Raw genomic sequence first — 23,025 nt, 5'->3', positions numbered from 1 at the left:
CCCTTCTCAACCCTTGCTTAGAAAATTCTTCACATGAATCAGATATTGCTTAAAATGTTCTAAAAGCAAATCAATACTCCAATCAAGAGCTAATTTTCCGTGAAAGTCTTAAGACACTATAGTCCCTTCATTTGAGCAGCATAAAGGAGACATTAACAGAGCAGGATCTCTTTGTTTTCCATTTGACTTTTCCCTCTGTCACCATGCTCTGCACCACTTTTACTTCTCTGAATGCCAGCTTTGTCTGAGGTTCAAAATACATTTTGTTGCACATCAGAACACACCAGGCAATACTCTAATCTTGGAAAATAATCATCCCACATATTTCAGGCTTTTAGGAATTAAGTTAGGAAGAACTCACAGTTCCAGAATTATCAAATGGTTTGAGTAGAAAGGGACCTTAAAAATCACCAAGTTCCAACTCCCTTACTGTGGGCAGGAACACCTTCCACAGGAGTGGTTTGCTCCGAGCCTGACCCACCCAGTGTTGAACACTGTCAGGGATGGGGCATCCACAATTTCCCTGGGGAACCACCAGTGTACCCCCTCCATCAAGCAGCCTCATGTCGGCGTCCACCTGCGACCCAGCAAGTTCTGCTGCCCCCTGTGTGGGCGCCAGAGGGAGCCACGTCCGAAGCTGCTATTCCAAGTACCAACTATTCCTTTAAAATCAGGATTGCTCACTCTTTAAATTAAAGCTAAAATCAATGCCATTCACAGCATTTCCAGCAGGCCCTGGTGACAAAAGAATCAACTAATTTTAGATAGCTTTTAACTTAGGTTTTGATCTTAAAAAGCACAACCAAAACCTTCACAAACCACAGCCTACATGTATGCTAACATCTACCCAAATACAATGCAAATCAGAGGAACTATATAGTTTCTCTGTCTCTTGTGATCACCTATGGCCATACTAACATTAAAACATGTCTCTCCTTGTGATCTAGCTGGCATAGAAGCTGAGAAGAAAAAAACAGTTTTGTGAACACTGAACCTCTCCTCCTGCACTGTTATCCCTACAGCACAGAAAAGCTAAAAATTTAGAATGAAAACACGTTCATAGTCCCTTACAATTGCCACTTAGTGGATGTTAAAGCATCTACACCATCATCACCACTATCAAATACTTTTCCCTACTCTTACTACTTGTAGCACATCATATGTCTAACAGCAAATATCAATGAAGACTGTATTCAGTCTTCCTAAGGGCATTCCTAATCAATGCCCTTAGGAAGAAATTATGTACTCAATGTAGTAAGTTATTGTGTAAAGCACTACTTTATTTCATGAAGAAGCCATTTCTTACTGCCAGGGTATCTCTTTAGCACTCTTGTCAAATACCTGAAGAGTGAGCTGAGAAAAATGGAACATCAAGAGCTCTCACACTCATTTTCCCGTTATGTTTACAAACAAAAACAGGCATGATCACCATGAGCTGTTAAGTAAAGGTACCACTCCTTCCAACACTTAATATTAATTCTAGATGAAGACATTCAAAGAGCATAGAATGGACACACTCTTTGCACTGGCATTCTTCCAGCACAAGAGACATAAAGCATTGTGACTTTTTTCAGAACACCTGCTCTTTTGCCACACTCCAGTGTGGCTACTAAGAAAGATGACTGCTTTTCAAACGCAGGAGTATTGCACAGCAACTTTTTGATCAAGAGACCACAGCAAGCTCTCGGAGCAATGCAGGGGTGGCTCCCTTACCTAGGGAGGCGTAGGAGCCCGGGGGCAGCCCGGCTGCCGAGAGGCGCCCGGCCCCAGCCGTCTGTCCAGCGGCATGGCGCGCCTTGGCGCCGGCGGCAGCGTTCACGTCGATGTCACTGCGAGACCTCTGCAGGGTGCCTGGGCTTGGGACACCCTTGCTGCTGCCTGAAACTACCAGAAATGGGGAAGAAAAAAAAAAGGAGTTGATATTGAATTAAATGAATGATTTTTAAAAGGTTAGCATCCTCTACTACTGCAGCATGCTTGCAACAAAGCACAAAAACCTAGGTTAAATAGCTTAAATTAGTATTAAACCAAGAATTACTGAGATTAAAAAGCAAACTAGACCTGGTCTTGCCATGAACTGTGTATACAGGACAGTTTGTTTTACAGTTTTTTATGAAGTTACTTATCTTCATTCAGCATTATTTAATACAAACTGTCTGTTCCCACTGTAGCACAAATGACAATTCTGAACTTTTGTGTGATTTATTACATTATTCAATGATTCCCAAGTGTAAGAAAATTCACATCCCTCCTTGAGATAGTGAAGGAAGAAAATACTCCCACACTCCGGCTAAGGTAAAGCTACAGACAGGTAAGATGAATGTGTACTCTAAAATACTTTAGGATCTAATCCTTTACTTCCTATTATTTACTGAATTTTAACTATTTGCTTAGTTTTAACCATTGTGTTACGTCTTCTAAACTTGACTCCCCCGATCAGTTCCAGTATCCACTCTTAATTACAGATAATAATAATTTGTAAAAAGCAGCTCAGTAATTTACTCTCAAAGAGTCGCTAAGATATTATAAGAAAAAACACTGAAGTTATTAAATTCTGAATACAAAACAAATAATTAAACTTTCTGAATTACAAATATGTCATTTGGCTGTTGTTTTTTATTTATTTATTTAGAAAGAGCAACAGCTAGATGGGAACAGATGAAAGAGACAGTGATTCTTTAATTTCCAACTGCCGTAAGTCTAATCATGAACAGACCAAAAAATAATGTTTTGTCTCTCTGAGAGACTGTTCTATGACAAAACTCCAGGACAGATGATCCATTAATACTGAATTATATCTTATACTTTAAACAACTGAAACTACATAAAATGTGAAGTGAGTGTGAGGCAATCTTAGCTCCAGGTACAGTTTGTAGCGACACATACTATTATTTATCTTGGAAACAGGGCAAATGCTGATACAGTCAAATTTTAAGTTGCATTTAGAACTTTTAATTCAAAGAACATGAAGAATAACTATGCACTGCACTACAGTACTACTACCTTACCTCTGCCTGCAAGACTTGCTGGGCTAGCTGCAGACCATTTAGATGATAGAGGCCGACTGAAAAAAGTCAACAAATCCAGTAAATCTCATGTATCAGATGCAAAAGTCAAAAATAAAAGAGGAAAACATTTCTGTTCTTTTCTCCCTTTCAACCTTCTCAGTATATCTTATAGATAAATACTTTAAAGAGAGAATGATAAGAAAACCAGAATTATCTTATCCTTTATATTTTATATAGTTACATCTTTATCATGAAGCACTAATCCTTCAGCTACCGACAGGCACACTTTACCAACCAAGTTCAGACATTCCAGACTTGGTCACAGAAACATTTTGGTGGTCAATACGAGGTTCTAACCACAGGGCTGATCTTCTAAATCAGCCACAAAACAGGAAGAGTGGGAGCTACCCAAAAAGCTTTATTTGTGAAAGTCATTATGTGAAGTGGTGTCTGCAGTAACAAGAAAAACAGGTGTCCAACTCGTAAGCCTCCCCCACTCCCAGATGTCTCAAGAATTAAGCTATAAATTAAAAAAGGAAATGTTGATGCTTCCAAGCAGCTAGACCCCATTTCCCCTGATGGAATGTAGATGCTCCTATAACCTATAAAAGGAGAAAAATCTCATGTCTTTTCCTCTGTGTTTTGTCACTTTGTTTTCACTGCATAAGTGAGTAGTTACTGAAGCACAATATCTCAATCTAGTCAAGTTTAACTGTGAGCACATCCTTTGGTCTGGTTTGGAAGGGTAAAATGCAGTCAGAGACATCAGGGAAAAGAGAAAGTCTAGTAGAAGAAAACATAATAGCCTATTCATTGGTTGAATATCTGCCAGGGAAAGTTTGTATTTGATAAAATAGTTGAGTATTTCATCAACAGTCAAATTACAAACCAAGTCAGTGTCTCAGCTTTAGTAAAAATAATTCCTCTAATTTTAAACCTAAAAGAGAAAAGAGATGCCTCATACAGTGTATTTACTCCAGTTACTAGCTCAGGAGCTCAGCAGTAATACACAGTTCAGCATCATTACCTAAATCCTCACAGAAGAATGCGTGTTTGCAACTTATTCTAAATAGATCTGCTTTTCTGACATGACTAACTAGTGTTTTGAAGGTACTTCACTTCAAGTAAGGTGAGCATGCTGAGGCAGAGCTCCTGTGTCCATCCTGACTTTACAATTTGCTCCAAACAGAAGTCTCAGACAACTGCCACGATCTACTGCAATTGACATTTTATGTAAAGCAGTTTCATACAGGTGAGCAAAAGTCACCACACTTCTCTCATTCCTCCATCTTCCCTAAAACAATTTTGGATTAATGATCTGTATGAAACGTAAGTTCAGATGGTTAAAAGTTACAGAGGAGCAGACTTTTAAGGAAAATCATACCCATATTTCCTAATTTAGTTTATACAGGGGGAATTCAGCATCTATACTAAAAGCCAGAAATAAAATTTTGGGTAACAGAGTAAAAACAATCCATCTGAATCCAAAGTTAGTAATAAATCAATTAAAATTTCATGAATTTCCAGTGCCATCACCTCTTCAATTCATTTCTTATGAACTTTCAGTACTGTAGCACTTACACATCTTGCAATAGAAGCAACATTTGAAGATTTAAGAGTATTTTAAGATTCTAATTTCCCTGTAATTTAGTTTTTAACAGTATATTACCAGCAACTCATTAACAGCACTTTTATTTTCAGATGGGAGCACAGATTAACTTAAACAGGAACATTTAATCTTTGAATAAACATTTGTGGAAAATGAAGTGCTGGCAATTGCTTGCATCAGAGACAATTATTTTTTTAACGATTTTTTATAATTACAAGTATCCTAGGAAAGATGTGGTAAACCTCTGGGATTTAAGGCCTTTGGGGGAAAAAAAAAAAAAGGAACTTCTAATATGCAAGAAGTGCAAGAAGCAGTCTTTGCTTTCAAGTCAAAAGTGAGCAGACAAGCTCTCTGCTTTTGGTAATGAAGATCTGAAATATTAAAGGACTGAAATACTTTGGAGGAAGTTTTCTAGCACTTAAAGGCAAAAATCACCACATACTACTACTTCACTTTTCTGCTAAAAAAGCCAATAGATTTCTTTTGCTATTGGTACCTAAGAAAGCTTTAATTTATTCAGGTCAAGATTTTCTATGCATTTTAATACATCATTGACTGCAGCACAGACCCACCCTGTAGTAACCGGCAGAGCTGCGAAATACTGCTAATACATATTCAGTACTGTGAAGGCAGGGGAAAAAAAACCCAAACCAATCTCCACTCTGAATGAATCTCATTGTTGATGCTCCTTTTTCATGCTTGCCAGTGGAAAGAGATGAAAAAGGAATAACACCATTATAGCTTTCCTAGATCTGTTCAGCACATCAGAATGCCGGACATCAATATGAACCTTGAAGATACTCTGGTGTTTAAAGCAGCTGTTAAGGAATGAATGCATGAATACAGTGTGCCAAAATCCAGTTTAAGACTGCTTGTACTTTCCACCTTGCCAGGGTACCACTGTCATATAGCAAAACACTAAAAAAGAAATTTTTATTAAAAAAATTGGAAGTCAAAAAATAAAACTGCAGCTTTTCTGTATTCAACAGGAATCTGGATAATTTGCTTTTGAGAAACTGCATTTGTTTCTTGGCTCAGAAATAGTTAAGTGACCCTTACTTGAGGCTCTCCTGTGAGCTAGAGGATGACCTGTCTGACTGAGGGAGAGATGCTATACTGCCAGAATTCTTCAAGTAGGTCTGAAGGCTTCTTTGATAGGGTGGCTCCAGAGAATTGTATAGAGTCTCAGCTTCACTAGGAAAGTGATTTCTAAGACCCAGATAAGCCCTGCAAGAAAGAATAACCACACGTAAATACTCAGTATTTTCTTTAAAGGGTGGAGTCAGGAAGTACAGATTACAGAATGAACCACCGATGGGAGTGAAAGGAACTGAGAGTATGTAAAGCATACAACAGTGCTCATCAAGTCATGGAAGAAACCAGCTACACTGACTGAATTAGTATTTTCAAAATAACTTAACTCTATCCTCTGAATGTCTCACATTCACTTACCAGTTGTGTGGGGAAGCAAAAGGAATTGTTTTCTGGCCTTCTCACTAGTCAAAGTACTGCAGTTGTTTAAAGACTTAATTAATGGGAAGAGAATGATTATGCAGCAATATCAATCTTTCTAACTTCTTTCAGTGGAATCATCAAATGCTGCACAACTGTATTGACTGACTCAGGCTTTGAGAACATCTTTTGCAAAAGAAACTAGGTAGTAATTCAGGACAGAAACATCGGTTTTCAAACAAACATGTCCTCCACTTCAGCCATGGATAGCAGCTCACCTTGGATTAGAGCCTTCTATCACTCATTTAGCACATGCAATTTTTCAGAGCAAAATTAATCACAACTCACTTTCTTGCCTCCACTCTTGCTTCTGCATCAGCATCATGAATGCCCTTCTTGATTGTTTCAACCAAGACAGCTGCATGCCTAGAAGAAAGACATTCTTCATGCCATTTTGCTACTCCAAATTCTAAGCAGTAGCTTTACACTTCAATTAACATTTCACCAAGTAAAAACCAGCTGCAATGCTAGTTCTTTCCAAAATATGCAGTAAACAAACACTTAAGCACTGATGACATAACTGTATCTTCTGTAAAGGTTTAGGTCAGCTTACTCCTTCAGTCTAAAAGGATTTTAATCTACTTTTCTGACATACGTCCATCTATCACACTTAAAAAGTTATATAAAAATATCTTTTTCAAGATACTTGCCTTCCTAAAATGAAAAACTATTTCCACTGTTATATTAATAGCAAGAAAAGGGGAACAATTTAGAGTGCAAGTCTTCTTTCAGCTCTGAAAGCTTTTGGCATACAAGTTCTAAACCTGAATACATGTTCAACGAAAAGCAAAGCACCCATCAGAACACAAACTTGTGAAGACAAACACGTTTTAATTCAAGGTAAGTTTTGAGTGAGAGGTTTGTTATTTGGGGAGTAGGGGAGAGGTGGTGGGTTTTTTGGTTTTTTTAGACACTTTGGCATAAATGAAGTGATTTCCCCCTTAGTCCCTTTCTCAGGAGCACCTAGGGGAAAGAAATGTGACTGTGAAGCTGGATGAATTCTTCAGAGCCTTTTCTGGATGTCCTTCAGTCTCTTTGCTCTTGCTCTGTGTTTACAGTGATCATCCTGCAGAACTGATGCATGTACTATTTTCCCATCTCTCTGGAGAAGCCACAGTGTGCCCTTACTCATTACCACAACAAGTCCTCCAGCCTAATAAGCCCATCTACCCTCTTTCATAGCAAACACACAAATGTCCTCCTTCCAGGAGAAAAGACAGATGCTTACCTGTGTATGCATTGCTCACACGCAGGATAGGGGAGCAGAGGGTAAGGAGAGGAGGCCACAGGAAGGCAAGGCTGAAACATACAGCTCTCCTTCCCCCTGGCACCTGAATGAACCACATGACCTGCTGTGCTAGAAAGGCTGTCTATGCCAGAAAGCCTGGCCAACACTGAACAACATAATCCAATTAAAGGATTCAACGACAATATTTCTGTCTTAAATTACATTAGCAGTTTATTTTAGGGGAAAAAGTATACTGACCCATACCTTTCCAGTGAATGTGTTTGCCACTCTTGTAGTAACAGGTCTAAAAATTCAAAGGAGCGTCTAAAAACACAGAACAAAAGTCATAATTAAATACTCATTTCTCTGAAGTGTTTGTGGAATAAACACTAGCTTTACTCTTTTCCCCTGAGGGAAATAAATGAAATAATAGTGCATTTACCTGTCAAAAAAGGGCATTGGTCACCTTATTGGAAAGTTAAAATATTCTATATGTTAAGCAAACATGCAGGCTAACTAATTTTAAACTTCAAAGTAATGTATGTGGTTCAATTAACTACGTGTTGTTCAAATCATGTTGTTACATATACCCTATGTTAACTGTATTAGTCCCAAAATAACAGACATAAATTAATGAAGTTTAAAAATTTGTATAGGGTATAAAATCCTAATATAAAAAACAAGTATTAAAAACAACTTCTGTCCCAAAGACTATTTCCATCCTTCCATCTGTCACTTCTGAGTATATAGCATAAAGGGAAATATGAGACCACTAGCAGAGGGCTCTGCATATAGAAAGCAAGAGATTTTCTGGCACTGTATTAATGAAGTTATGTAACTGTATTCATTATTAATCTGGGAATCCTGACAATTTAGCAAACTACCATTAGCAAAAGACATACTTTTAAACTATGTCTGAAGCTAGATTCTGATGAAAATCAAACTGACACAGATTAGGGAAGTGTAGATAATTTTCCAACATGTCGTGAAGTTGACAGCTGGAAACTATCACTTTTTCTGGTTATTCAGCATTTTTTACCTGCTCTAGAGGGACAAATTTGGATTTTATTCCGCCCAAATCCTTTGGACACGAGCAAGGCATGGCAAGAAAACCTGAAATGCTTTTCACTGCCACAACCAATCCAGTATTTTGCTGTCTTTCCAAAAGAATGAAAGCAGTATGGAGACAACGCCTTCACTGATACTCCCTGGATTGTGAACTCCAGTACCAAAGCCACCTACAGTGTAATGTTCCTCAGTAAAGCCACAGCATGTGGAGGCACTGAAGGCCTGTGAATTGTTTTGCAGTGAAACCAGAAGTTGTGGCAGGCCAGTACAATCTGGGTTGAGGTAACAGTTGCTTTGGATGCAAAAACAGCTTAGACTCATCAGATGCTCAAGTTGCTTCCTGCATACATACAGTGACATCACTTTCAGGACTAGTGTCGGTCCAGGAACAGCATTACCTGCTTTTGTGTGATTCAGTGCAGAAAACTACACTCTGTCAAAAAATAATTAATTTTCTCAAGAGCCAATCAAAGTGTTCAAGCATCATGTTATCAGAGAAAGCAACATGCTAGAGATGTAGCTGAACTGTTGAACACAACACATAAATGCTCTGTGTCCTAAGGTAGCTGTCACTGTGTCAAAGGCTGAAATTAATTTTTGTAGTTTGCAGTTTACTGGGTAACAGTTTTGTGTGTTCAGAGTTTATGGCCATAAATCTTCTAATTGGTTAATTTTAACCACATGATAATCATATTTTAAAATGCAATAGCTTTAATCATTTTAGTTTATAATGCACTCACCTTCTAACTGCAACTGATTTTGAGGTACAGTTGCTTGTAATTAAAGGTATGAGTCGTGGCACATGAGTATGCTGACAAAAGAAAGACAAAGCAGTTAATGAGAAAAGCATTCCCGAATTTGTACTGTACTAATTAATTCAAAGAGAATTGACAACATAATAAAAACTGCAATAATTTAAAATGCTTATCAAAATGAAATCATGGAATACTATTAAATGAAAGACTGCTGTTAGCATGTCTATTGATTAAAGCTATTTTCTTCCAAAAGGTCAAGCAAAAATCATTTCCAGCACCATCAACAATCACATCATAACATGCAATACTTCGCTGTCAAAAGCAATATAGGAAGTTCAAATGTAGCTGTCCTCTCAAAGGAGTTGAAAGCTGATGCTATTTTAGTTTTGCCACAGGAAAAGAAAAAATAGTAGACATAGATGTCTTAAAAGTCAGGGTTATGGAACAAAAAGTGAATCAATATGAAAATATGAGTATTCTTACAAGGATCAGTTTGATTAGTGCCACAAGGACCAAATTTCCTTTAATGCAAAATATGTCAATAAAGTAATAAAAGCCTTGGTATATAAGCAAGCTTATATATATAATTCATATGGAAACACCTGATGTAATAAACTGCATTAAATCTAAATGCATTACAGAACTCAGAATTAAAGCTGCCTTACTTCAGCTTTTCTTAACTACTTGTAGACACAAAGCATTACCATTTTAATTCCAAGTAAGAGTAATGTGGTTCAACAAATCTATTTTCAGTTAATTTCTTTAGTCCTTTCTTGATTAAATACCTACAGTAAACAGGCCCCAATACAGTGTGAAACGGTAGGTTAATTAAAAAAAAATCCAGGATCTTAAGAAGAACGGTACTAAAGAATTCTTACTCTCTCATGTATCACAGCTGCAGGATATAAACACACAAATCACAAAAAAAGCAGAGATAATCATCAGGTCACAGAGTACTGCCAATTTTAGAATTAGGAAGGAATTAATCAGAAATTCTGGAAGAGCCTAACAGTTACATTTGTTTGCCCTGATATACTTTTAAACACGGTTTTAGGGGGTTTGTTTGTGTTTTGCATAGGTTGCATATTCTAAAGATTCATGTGACTTCCAGAAAGGGACAATGGGCAAATCAGGGGTAAAAATAAAGATTTTTACAGATGGAGAAACCTGTACATTCCGAGTCTTTGGAGCTACTGATGTTGTAATTTCTAGAAAGTATTTTGCAAAGAAATCAAGCCTTAGGCTGGCTTTCATTCAGTTTTTAAGATGTCACATTTCATCTGCTACTCCTTTGAGGATGTAATGATATGTGCTTCCTCGCAGAACACTTTGAAAATCAGTAGACAAACCTGAATCCCACCTCCTTCTGAAAAAGACTTCTGCCATCCCTCCATGATTCCCTTTTGCTCATTGGCTTCCCCCCACTTTTTTTTTAATTGGCTTCATGATGTACTAAGAGTCAAGAGAAATGAGACTGCAGTGTAAGAACTTCCTGAAGAAGAAATATGAAACCCAATGAAGGCACAAAGAGGCACAAATTTTCTGCCAAAACACCTCACATATGCCATTTATTGGTTGAATATTGGAACACTGTGGATAGGATTTTCTTGTTTTTCAGCTTCAAATCCACTATGTTAAGTCACAGCTAAGAAGAACAGAATTTTAAACAAAATCAGGGCAATTATAGCTGAAGTGTAAGCTTGTCTTCAAATGAACTGAACCAATAAAGCCAATTTAATGTAACTGGTGAATGTTTATAGTTTCTTCATGCCTGAGCTTGTCTTAAACTATTGTAAATTGTACTGTTCTCTTACAACTTTAATTATCCTGTGTAAGATGTATTCCTTCCCTCACTCTCAAGTCTGTGGCACCTCACAGTGCAGTGTAAGAGTCTGGTGAAAAAATGCCAAGGGATTTTGTCTTAGCCCAAGTGCTGATGCAAATGCATGCAGAGGTCTCAGAGCACATTCTCAGAGGCACAGACAGAGCAAGTACACATTCCAAACCGTGCTAAAGACTATACTGAACAAAAGGTGTAACTGATGAAACCCCTTAGGTTTTCCAACAATTTACAAAATTAAAAGCACTGATGAGATCATAGTAAACTGCAGTAAATGTTTGGCATTAAGTACCCCACAACTTCTAATGCAGAAACTACAGGCAATCTCCTGCTTCATGTGAAACACAAAAATATCAGAACAAGTCCCAAAACTCTAAGTAGCTTGTCTGAGACACCAGTCAGTAGAAGATGCTCAAAGAACATTCAGTAGAAAACAGATAAGACAGAGCACTTCTCTATTCCATATGCTATAGCTTTAAGGATTCAATTTAGAAAGTTCTTGAATTAAAAAAAATCGAGTCTATTGGATTTTTCTTTCATGAACTTGTGCTTTCTGAATTGATCCAGGTATGCACCAACTCTTCAATATTTTTATCATTAATTCCACGGTTCCAAATCTTTTTTGGGTGGAGTGTATATGTAGAAAGAAATACCTTTATTTTGTTGTTGGCACTATTCAAGTTCTCACTAGTTTCTTAGCTACTAGCTTAACTTTGTCTTTTCCAAGAACACGGTTAAAAGCAGCTATCCTTTGAAATGCACTTGGCCTTTTTTAAATTAACACATTACATTCAATTAACACATCCAATTAACACATTAAAAATCCTCCAAAACCATGAAAACAGACTTTTTTTCATATCTATTCTTCCATCTTTACTATGACAATGCTGACAATTGGTTTCAATGATACAATAAGTATTATTCCACCCATGAGAAACATTACTCCTCTGTTAAAGAATGATTGAAAAACCTGTATTTCAGTATAGTTGTTACCTCTGCCAAGAGCCACTACCTGAAAATTCCTAGCAGGCAAAGTGAGAAAGGAACACCTACCCGAATAATGAACCTGATGGCTGCACACCCAGAGGTTGCCATCACTTTGGCGCTGTTGGGAACCAGGTTAAAAAGAGTAGGCACAATTGCTTCGGCGCCATGGTCAAACTTGTTTCCCAGAACAGTTGAAAGGTGGCTGTTTAAGGAAAACATAAATTAATTTCTTAGTCCTAAAATAACAAAGTTCACTGTGGATTTTAAAGATTCATCTTTCCAAACAACAGACTCTCAATTTCACGATTCCCAGGCATGCTAAGAAGCCAAACATGAATAACTTTATTTCATAATGAAAAACAAATACTACAGTTGGAAATCCTAAATATTCACGTCCACATAAAGTATCATTTCTGATTTTAAACACACTACAAGATGTATAAATCCAAAATTTTAAATAAGTTATTGAGGGTTTTTTTCCTTTTGAAGACAGGCAAAACTACTAAACTTGACCACAATCAACCAATCATAAAATTTGACTCCCTGGTCTGTTAAAGGTTACATTTTCAGTTTTAACAAATATAAAAACACATGCCACACACAGTGATTTAACTGTCCACTGGTGACAACAAATGCTTCTTTCATGCAGAAAGACTATATAAAAAGAATTTGTAGCCTGCAGCAAATGACAGTTCAAATATATCAAAGTTTTAGTGATCAAGGGAAATTCCAGGTTGTTAGGCCTGGATGAGAACATCTGCAGAGTACTTTTACACTGTTCCTAGCTTCATGTTAGGAAAGGTTACTATGATTTTCTCAAAGTCACGACTTCCTTGGAAAGGGCAATTGTATGTTTCAACATTTCCCCTCTGTCTGTTCAGACAGGAGACCACAGTATAGCAAGGGTGAACTCTGTGGTGCTCCTGTGGTGTTCAGTGATGGCCACTGCAAATCAGTGGTTACACTAATGTCTTTCCAGAGAATAAAAAAGTCATGGAAAACATAGAAATGGGAAAGAGTACTCTGGTTTTCCCCTCTGCCCTTGAATTTAAAGGGGTCCACGACATGATAACAGTGAAGATTTCATTTCAGTTTAGCCACAGCTTCTAAAATTATCACGGTCATCTGTTTCTTGCCCAGACAGACAACCCTGGAAGTGTTCAAGACTAGGCTGGATGGGGCTTTGAGCAACCTGGTCCTGTGCAAGGTTCCTTGCACTGCCAGGGGGATTGGAACTAGATGGCCTTAACATCCCTTCCAATCCAAACCCATTCCATGGTTCCATGAGAGGTATTACCTCACCAAAATGCTCCATAGTCAAACCACTACAGCGCTTTACAAGCAGTGCAATCACCCAAGCAGAAGTGATGCTAAGATAAGTCCCCAATATTATTCACAGCAGTTTGTATTAACCCGCACTAATGATGACTTTGCAATGATGGTAACTGGTTATCCACACACAGTCTGTTACAGGAGTATCAACTACGTGTATCCCCTAAGAGAACAAATTCCTTTAAGCATTTCTTTTCCTCTGCAGCTTCTGATCCTGACTTGACTCTATCAGACAGAGCATACAGCAGTCCAAGAAGACAATCTCTCCTGGAACACTGATAAAGCATCTCCAAGCCAACCCCACATTAACATCCAGCAAGGCACACAGAGGCACAGGGCCTGTACTTACGCTACAGTAATGCAGGCTTCTCTAACCACCTGGGATCTGAGATCCTTGGCTGACAGCTTGAAAGCCCCATCCAACAGCCGTAAGTGCTGGAAAAACCCATCGTACTGGGCAGCTCCAGCAACCAGCAAGGACCGAACCTTCTTCAGCTAAAAGAATTAATGTGTTTGGCTTAGGACACTGTCAATAGGCATCTCAAAATAAAAAAAAACCAGGAACAGCTTCACTACGCAAAAATAAATGCAGGCATATCTTTAAAGCAAAATTTTCAAAATATATGGGAGTAATTTAAAAAACTATAAAAAACTTATATTAAGCTCCAGAGCTAAAAAAAAAATCTCAGAATCCAGAATACAAATCCACAAACACATAATTCTGTTCACATACCTGTTTATAAACATTAAGATGCCATAAACCAGATTAAAAAATAAAAACAGTACATACACCCAAACATTTTAACCCTCTAAGTTGAATTTTTCATAGCTGCACAAGAAGTACTAATGCCAGCAGTTAACCTGTAGAATATGTAATTTTGCATAAATGCGAAACTTAAACATACATGATGGCTTTTAGTAAAGCTTCATCTTAAATGTCAGCAAAAATGCATTCTAGATTTTAAAAAATACTCAAACTTACTTGGTATACAGAAATTCAAGGTGTAAAAATTAAAATTTAAATTTCTTCCATTATGTGGAGTGTAATGACTTTAGGGAAAAAAAAAATTTAAAATATCTGGCTGTCTGTGCTTTATGAAATGCACCCACCCAAGCCTGAAACCAGATTAAAAGTTTACCGCATTAGTTCGCTGATCCCAATCGTGTTTGTCATCTGAGAGAATTTCCCTGATTTTGTTCAACGTTTCTTCAAGTTCTCGACTAGAACAGATCTGAAGTATTAAAAAAAAAAAAATCAGGAACTTTATGTTGTTAATATCCCAGGTAATGTGATGAAAAGTAGCTTGAGAAGAGTGAAAATGCAATTCTAATCCCACAAATCTTACCCCCAGAGTTCCAGAGATCTGTGTAAGAGATATAAAAGGGAATTTTAAGACCAATCTCTAAGAATATCACTCAGTAACCAATATTCATTAAAACAAAAGGTTGAGAAGTAACATTTTCCTTTCCTTCTAGCTCATCACAAAGATTTTACCCTTCATCTTTGTGATGAACTAATTCTATCTACAATTTCATTACCACCACTTAAAAAAATAAATAATTCAATAGGAGTAGAGGTTTTAGATATTCTGCTGCAATACTACTGAAAATCAAGTTTCATTTTCCTACTCACTCTTATAATAAAACTCAACCAACATTTAAACTCATCACAGCTCTTTTGAGTTGGGACTCTCTGAGGAACTAACTGGGCTGTGAGAACACTAAAATTAAAATTTATCTGAAAAATTAAATTAAAAGGCTTCCATAGCTTCTTATGTATTGCTTCTTTAAGATTATCATTCATTAACTTATACCGTCAGCAAATAAATATAAGGAGCCACCTCTAGTCAGAATTCTCACTACACAGTAAGACCACCAATACCGAAATGTGAACAATCTTATCATGCAAGAGTCATTGTTTGGTTATAAATGAATTAATGTTTTTACTGAACTGTACATGTATAAGAATAGATTTTTAAAGAAAAAAGGAATAAAAAAACTACTCAAAGAAAAATATTACTGTCAAATTAACTGATTTCCCTTCTATTTTCCTAGACATAAGTCAAAGAATGCTTTTTTCTGCTTCCACTGCATAAACAAAATACAAATATTTTTCCCTCCAGCCTGAGAACAAGTTGAAGAGACTACAAAACAAAATACTAAGCAGAAACTTACTTTGGCCAAGGTTTGGGTTTTTTTCTTCAAGAAGTATTTTCAGCTAAACATTTCCAATTTTTTGGATCAGAAGTTTTTTTACATAAGCACATTGGGCAAAACTCACTGGCCCATACACAAGAACTTGGCACCACCTGAGACACTTTCAAGACACAGGACTGGCAGATATGGGCCAAGATTTCAAGGGAACTCACAGCTTTCTACAGTGAAAGCTGGACACCAGCAAAACAACACATGCAGCACCTAAATGGCAGGCCTGATGCTCACTCATTATTTAAGAACAAGACTTAACTTTTCTATGTGCAAGAGCAGAAGGGGGAAACAAGGCCCAGTGGTTAGGACACCTTTGCATGAATTGCTTAAGAACTCTGTCTCTTAAACACACTGCTCTAGCATGTATATATGCATGCATCTTTGATCTTACTGTTAAAAGATGCAATGCCTTTCTTCTGTTCTGCAGTTAAGCTGAATGATTATTTTCTTTAAAATATCTTAATTTCTCAGGCATCTTCAAATTACTGTAAGGGTTATTTCCAATACAATTTAGTTTTCCAGTTTCCTGAACATATCAAATTAATTTAGCTTACAGAAGATATGGAATCTTAACTCTACTGACATCTACTCTTTTTTCAACACTTTAACACGTCATGGTTATGGAGGCGTGCATATTTCATGCTGGAATATGGAGGAGGTGAAAGACTTCAGAGCTCTAAAACAGAATACAGTGTTTCCAGAATAAACAGGGTAGGAACCTTTTCAGAAACAGATGAATTAGTACACCTAGACCAGCTTCACTAAAAGGTGGAAAAGAATTTCTGAATATACATTATGAACAAAACCGAGATTTTTATTGCCAGGGAGCTCTGTGAGCTCTTCCAGGATCCACCATGGAAGCAGCTTTGCTGTTCCAAAAACCAGAAAGCCATTCCTCATTATTACTGTTTCCTTCATTGGAAGTCACTAAGCATCTGGTACATAACTAACTTAAAATGAACAAATGACTTAATGAAAAAAATTGGGTCCAAGTGTAATAGACTTTCAACTCCACTGCCCCCTCAAAAAAATCAAACACAAGTTTTGCATAACCATTTAATATATTTGTGTATACTGGTAGTCTATTAATAGTTGTTACACAGCCCCAGCTTATAATAACACTAAATCTGTAAGTACTATACTCTTTTAAAAAAACAAAGTATTACATGTGTCTCAGTAAGCTTTTTAATCAAAGTAATTTCCATTATGAAAGAAAATTCTTATTTTTCTTTGAAAGCATGAGGGACTAGTCACTGATTAACTCTAGATGCAGCTTCAGTGACACTTCATGACATCAGAATTCATTACATGATTCAGCTTCCTCAGGATCTCCCTTTACCATAACCCACCTTGATCTGTCTCCTGCTCAGTTGAGAGCTTTAATATACAAAAAGCTCATCCTACAAGAGGAGATGCAAAAATTCTCAGGAAACTCAAGATTTCTCTGTAAACTTATCATAAAGAAGCGAAATGCAACAAGAAGGGAACAGGATGATGCCTTTTGGTGGCATTTAACTGAGGACAGTTCAATGCACACTCAAATCTCACTCTGAAGTCCTGGTCAAGGTACAAAAACCTTTTGCAAGCTGTTTCATTAAGCAAATTCTGAAAACAGGACTTTTTTGTTGTCAGTCTCTGTGCTATGGAAAGACCATGTTGTACAGTATAATTACTGCTGCAAGACTAAAACATGCTGGGCACCAGAAGCAACCTGTCCAATGGGTTAATGTCCACCCCATTAGCATTTCTAGGAAAAAAAAAAAAAAAAAAAAAAAAAAAAAAAAAAAAATTTCTTTAATTACCTGGCACAAACACAACTGGACTGAGGAATACTCAAATTGGCATTGTAGTGTAGAATTTAATAAATAATATAATTACATTTTGTCAAGAAGAGAAATCTATGATTCCCCTGAAAAATCCTGTATTTTCAAGGTTGCACACACCTACTTTAATTTCACAGGAATAGAAGGCAATATTTTAATAATTTCTTTTCTCCCTGCCCTCACTTAATTATACTTTTAGGAGGCCAAGATGAAATTACATGTTCAGCCAATGACATAATGCATTTTTTCCTCACAAGTTCCCACATCAGACTTCATAAAAAGAACTGAACTTGTTTTCAAACAAATTTTATCTATTAATGGGAGTTACTCCTAATAACCCGAACACAGAATTTTCTTCTGCTTCAGCAAAGGCTTAAGTTGTAAAAACAGGATAGTTGTAATGTTGAATATGAAGGCACAATCCTGTCATTACAGTACTTTTCAGCACACAGATCCATCAGACTACATCTGAAAATCTTCATAAACTGCTGCTATCCATTAGAGGGCAACATACACACACCTCATTAAAAGCAACTACAACATCAAAGACAGAAAAATTAAAAGCTCAAACACAAGTAAGAATAATAACTATACAGGTGGAAAGTGTTTTCAATATGAGGATTAAAAACTGGGTACAAGTGAACAATATGACATTCCTAAAAAAAGATGAGCAGTCATATGAACAGCTTACTGCAAAGTCAGATCTACCAATGGAGATTTAAAACATATCCACACTGGAAGTAACCTCAATTTATTTGATTAATTCAGATGCACTTAATCTTGATCCAGAATTGAATCAGGTTTTCCATATAGTTTCCTTTCTTATTTTCATTGAAGCCACTACTCAAACCCATAAATTTAATGAGAACAGAAGAGACACAGGAATGAGCCCAGTAATGTCCAAATAACTAACTCTCTCTCCTCATGCTGTCCTTTGCTTTTAGGATAATTTGGTAAACTACAGGTCACAAACATTTTTTCTGCTCAAGTCTAACAGAGAAATTTCCCACCTCATTAGTAATTAACATGGTCAGAGAATGTGAAATCTGCTTGGTGTTTTTTTGGGTTGTTGTTGTTGTTGTTTGTTTTTTTTTTCCTGAAAAATCAGAGATTGTCCACAGCCAGAAGCATGAAGTTGGACAGGAAGTAATTATTTTTAAGGACACTAATTTTTATTTTTTTTAATTTCATGCTCATACATGAAACATAGGTAATTATGGAGCCAGTTAAGCATTTCTCTCCTGCCTCCTCACCTCAATTTGAGGGATATTAGTAAAGACACATTTCTTTCTCCTCTACCTTTTGCAGTTTAGAGAACAACCTACCTTCCTAGGCCACCCAACAGTCAGACAGAAAATAACAGTCAGATTGAAAATAACATTTCAATATGTGTCTCTCCATAACATGTCATGGACCAACAGTTCAGTAAAGACATTAATTCATTTATAACCAAATAGTGACTGTTGCATGATAAGTGGTCACCCCACTTTTGCTCCTGCAGTGTTACCAACCAGCCTGAGCAATTAGAAAACTCTGCTTGGGACTGCAAACACTAAGGCACTGAACCACAAGCATCACATTCTCTGTTCTGTGGAATATGGCTCTGTTCAACATAACAGGGATAAACAATATTAAGAGCTGCATGTTTTCGTCCTCCAAAGAATTCTTAACACACTCTGAAGAGGAAAAGATACATAAAGCTCTTACAGAGTTAGACAAAGACTTCCTTGATGTGACAGGGATCATGGAGATTGAGTGCTCTCTCATGAAAGCAGACAGTATTGCTGCCTGCAGAAGCAGATCTAACAAATAACTATGCTTAGAAAATAAAAATAGAACAAAAGTACATATCAAGAAAAGGGAGTCTTACAAAAGTCTTCTGTCATCTGGGAACTACGGCTTACGGAGTTTTTGGTTGTGTTCCACACCTCAGCTGCTCAAGGAAAACTTATTCAAAGCAGTCCATATAAGCTAAACACACATTAAATGACTCAACTATGTGAAAGTATCAAATACATGCAATTCCCACACTAAAAGAATTAAAATCTGATCTTTTAATTAAGAACTCAGAATCCAACAAGTTCATTAGTATGAAAATAAGGCACTAAATGTAATGTCTTAAAGTATTGCTAGAATAAGGACATATACACCAGACACACATCATTACAATTCAGGCAAATTTGAAAATACAATTCTTGCTTTTTAAATTATTTGCCTGCATTATTATTATTTGATTATGCCTTGAAATTGCAGCTCTAAGCTTTCCAAATGTTATGTTAATCTTTTTCTTATTAAAACATCCAATTATTTTCACTAGCTTCCTGAAAAAGTCTGAGAAAAGCAGGAAAGCATTTTAGCCAAAACACAACATGGTAATTATTAGTAGGACAGTAAAAAAATGGTGGCACTTTTGGTAACTGCTAGAAAAATATAAAGAACTTTCCATGGAGACTCAAAGGTCAGCAAGAGGGAAAAGTAACGATGTTTGCATAGAATACTGTAAACTACATAAATTTTAAAAGCAGGTTAACACGTATTTGCAAATAAAATTTTTCTCAATACAAACATGAATATACACAGCATCTTACCTGTACAGTAGGAACATCTGTAAATGCCTTAATAAAATCATCCTCATCCACAGCTCCAGCTCCTCCTTCTTTAGAGGAACCTAAATAAACATAAAATATTGTTAAACAGGATGCAACATACACCAAGGTTTTAAATCTCTTACAATCATCTTTCACCATACCTACTTTCAAATATTTAATACATCTTACAAAAATTTTTGTGTAGAATTGTACATCGTGTGTACAATCATAATACCTCAAACTCTGACCTTATCATATGAAAAAAATTACCCTTTTTTACCTAAAATGAACAATTCCAAGTAATTTCCAATTCAATAAATTTAATTAATATTTTTTTTGTGTGTCAAATTGGAAACATGTTTCATCTAACAATCCTCTAGCATCCAATTCTGAGACCTGCACCCTGACAATAAGAATGTTCTACAATAAAGCTCCAAATTTCAAATTATTTACCAGAGCAAGAGCTATTCATTATTAAATGGAATTCCTCAGGATAAATTTTCATCCTACAATATGCGCCCCTTAAGTAATCAGCCTGGAAAGTTTGGGGGTTGATTTTTGTCCTTTCCAATATTCTCACATGGAGCTAAGAAGTGTGAGATACATTTCTTACTCTTAGGGTAACAAGAACTTCAACAACAAAAGAAAAGACACTGTGAGGAGAATTTGTTCTGCAACAAAATCCGAACTTTGGTGATCTTGTTTTCAGACCACTCACAAAGGAGCTATTCTCACATGAGAGCCAAAGATGCCCAGCAGAAGGACCACAGAGGAATACTGACAGGTAACCAACCACCTGCTGGTTTCACATTGGTATATGTTGCAGATTTCATTAAAGTCTTGGGTAGAAGCTAAAACAACTCTAAGCAAGAAAGCTATTTGAAAACAACGTCTGGATTTTGCTTTCCTGAAAAAACTCAGGTTATCAAGAAAGCCCCCTTTCTAAAAGAAATGAGCCCAAGTTTGCTATCAAATCAAAAAACATGGTCATGAAGTGCAGGCTATGCTGCAAGTCTAGAACACCAAGCACAAGGTGAAGCTTGGCAGAATCCTTAAATATCTTCAATAATTGTACCAGGATGGTAATATGCCAAAATATCTTAGCCACATGGAGAGAATCAGTCCAGTTGAACATTCCCTTATTGCAAGGAAAAACAATCTATCATAGTAAATAAGTACTCAAGAACAAGCAAATGAGTACTCCTTTCAGAGTGAGGCCAACAAGACAGATGGTAGAATGTCCTCCTTAACTGGCAGAATGCAACTGAAATGGAGGCATCACTCAAAGAAGACGGGTATTTTACAAAATACAGAACAAATAAAAACCATAAAGAAACAGCATTTAAGAGGCTGAGTGGTCAACCAGAACAAAAAGCTAGGAATTCTTGATGGATCAAATTTTTAGTGGCTGCACTCTAAGAATGATGGTTTACAGTTCCTGATCTCTTAATTATGGTGAAGGAAATTATGTCTGCTGTGTTTGTATGCATGTGCAGTTTAGAAGCATGAGGGTGCACTACTGCTACAAATTTGGTGGCAAACTTACTAGATCTCAACATTGCTATGCAGAACGAGATCTCTCACATACCTTTGTGGCTCATTAGTGTAAAACCACAGAATCTGGACACAGTACCTGCGGTATGATATAGGAATGAATATCTAATAGATTTTGAGTGCCTTAGCTCAAGGATGCTGTAAAGACACACAACACATTTCAACCTGTGTCTCTCCAACACCATCTGTCATAATTACCAGTGGCAGCCAGAAGAAAGAGAAGAAATTATAACCACCCATTTCTTTTCCTTCCAGAGAGTAGAGAGAACAAACCTTTCCATAAAGTTCATGAGTGTTTGACCAGCTAAAAAACAAAGATGGAAAGATCCATTTACACCCAAAATACACCCTTCTGCCACACAAACTTGTACAACTCTTCAAAGGAAGAATTTTCTCTCTCTCAGAGAAGAACTTTGTGGAGAGAAACCTTGAAGAAGTAATTTGGCCCAGCAGCACATGTAAAGTAGGTGGTACAAACAGCTACTTAGATGCTCAGATCATAATCTCATTTGTTTGCCCACAAATACTTAGACATTGAAAGTCTCATAGAAACAAAACAATCAGAGTCAATATACAATACCTATTCTGGAAAACTAAATAGAAAAGTACAGTTATGAAAGTTCTGTATTATTATACAGTTACATAAATTCACAAGCACCTCTGTAAACACAGGGGAAAGAGGTACTTTGCATTACCATCCTTTACTTACCAATTTTTTTTCCTAGGGAATAAACTACAGAAACATTACAAATTGACACATATAGGCCATGAACACAAAAATACAGAAAAATGTTTGGATTTAAAGTATTTCTAGCTCACTGCTGCACACCATAAAGAAAAAGACTGAAAGGAGATGAAGTTGCCTTTGCTAAGTAAATAGATACTGTCATCTTCAGTCTGCCCTTAAAATATCACTTTTAAAACTAGGAAATAGCATGCATTACATGACAAGTATTTCTAGCACCTAAACATAACCTAGTAATGCATCCTGAGCAGTAAGGGAAACTCCTTTATCCAAGGAATAAGAATTTTTTATTTTGAAAAAAGAAATACGAGGGACAGACTATTATTTAAAATCCATTTTGCATAGTCTAGACACAGAGAACTTTCCATCTTCCAGCAGCTAGTTCAGATCTACAAACCAATTTTCTTTTAAATTAATACTCTCCAAAAGTTGTTTTATTACCTTGTTGGCTGGTAAAAAAAAGTATTACGTGGTTCAAAGTTATCTGTAAACCACCTTTCACTTCTATTTCACTGATCTTCTTCCTCAACTGCATAATCACATATGAATACCAGAACAAAGTATTAAGTAATTTCTCTTCATATTGTATAAAAGTCAGAAGTCCACACTGCCTGAGGAAGAAAAATACTGTTTCAATTTTCCCCATCCCTTTCCAATCTCTCTGCGAGTATTTTTACCAATTAAGTTTACCAAGTCACTGTTTCTGTAGAGACAATCAAAAAATGACAGAACTCCACCTGCCATTTCCCAATTCAGGAGAAAGTATTT

General features: G+C 36.6%; 1 protein-coding gene across 10 annotated transcripts in view; it reads right to left on the bottom strand.

Moving 5' to 3' along the window:
* CLASP2 (cytoplasmic linker associated protein 2) overlaps window positions 1-23,025 on the bottom strand; it is a 143,584-nt gene that overhangs the window by 51,418 nt on the left and 69,141 nt on the right. For all 10 annotated transcript variants that reach the window (XM_083862094.1, XM_083862093.1, XM_083862095.1 and 7 more), the window contains 10 exons: window positions 19,959-20,038; window positions 14,479-14,571; window positions 13,689-13,834; window positions 12,074-12,209; window positions 9,166-9,236; window positions 7,622-7,681; window positions 6,418-6,495; window positions 5,677-5,844; window positions 3,009-3,064; window positions 1,714-1,884 (listed from right to left, as the gene is read on the bottom strand). In XM_083862094.1, coding sequence (XP_083718220.1) covers window positions 1,714-1,884; window positions 3,009-3,064; window positions 5,677-5,844; window positions 6,418-6,495; window positions 7,622-7,681; window positions 9,166-9,236; window positions 12,074-12,209; window positions 13,689-13,834; window positions 14,479-14,571; window positions 19,959-20,038 — 1,059 coding nt within the window. The remainder of the gene's footprint in view (window positions 1-1,713; window positions 1,885-3,008; window positions 3,065-5,676; window positions 5,845-6,417; window positions 6,496-7,621; window positions 7,682-9,165; window positions 9,237-12,073; window positions 12,210-13,688; window positions 13,835-14,478; window positions 14,572-19,958; window positions 20,039-23,025) is intronic.

This window comes from Zosterops lateralis (assembly GCF_965231275.1).
Source record: "Zosterops lateralis genome assembly, chromosome: 1".
Lineage (NCBI taxonomy): Eukaryota > Metazoa > Chordata > Aves > Passeriformes > Zosteropidae > Zosterops > Zosterops lateralis.
Note: the sequence above shows the minus strand (reverse complement) of the source record. Positions and strands in the feature narration are given on the sequence as shown.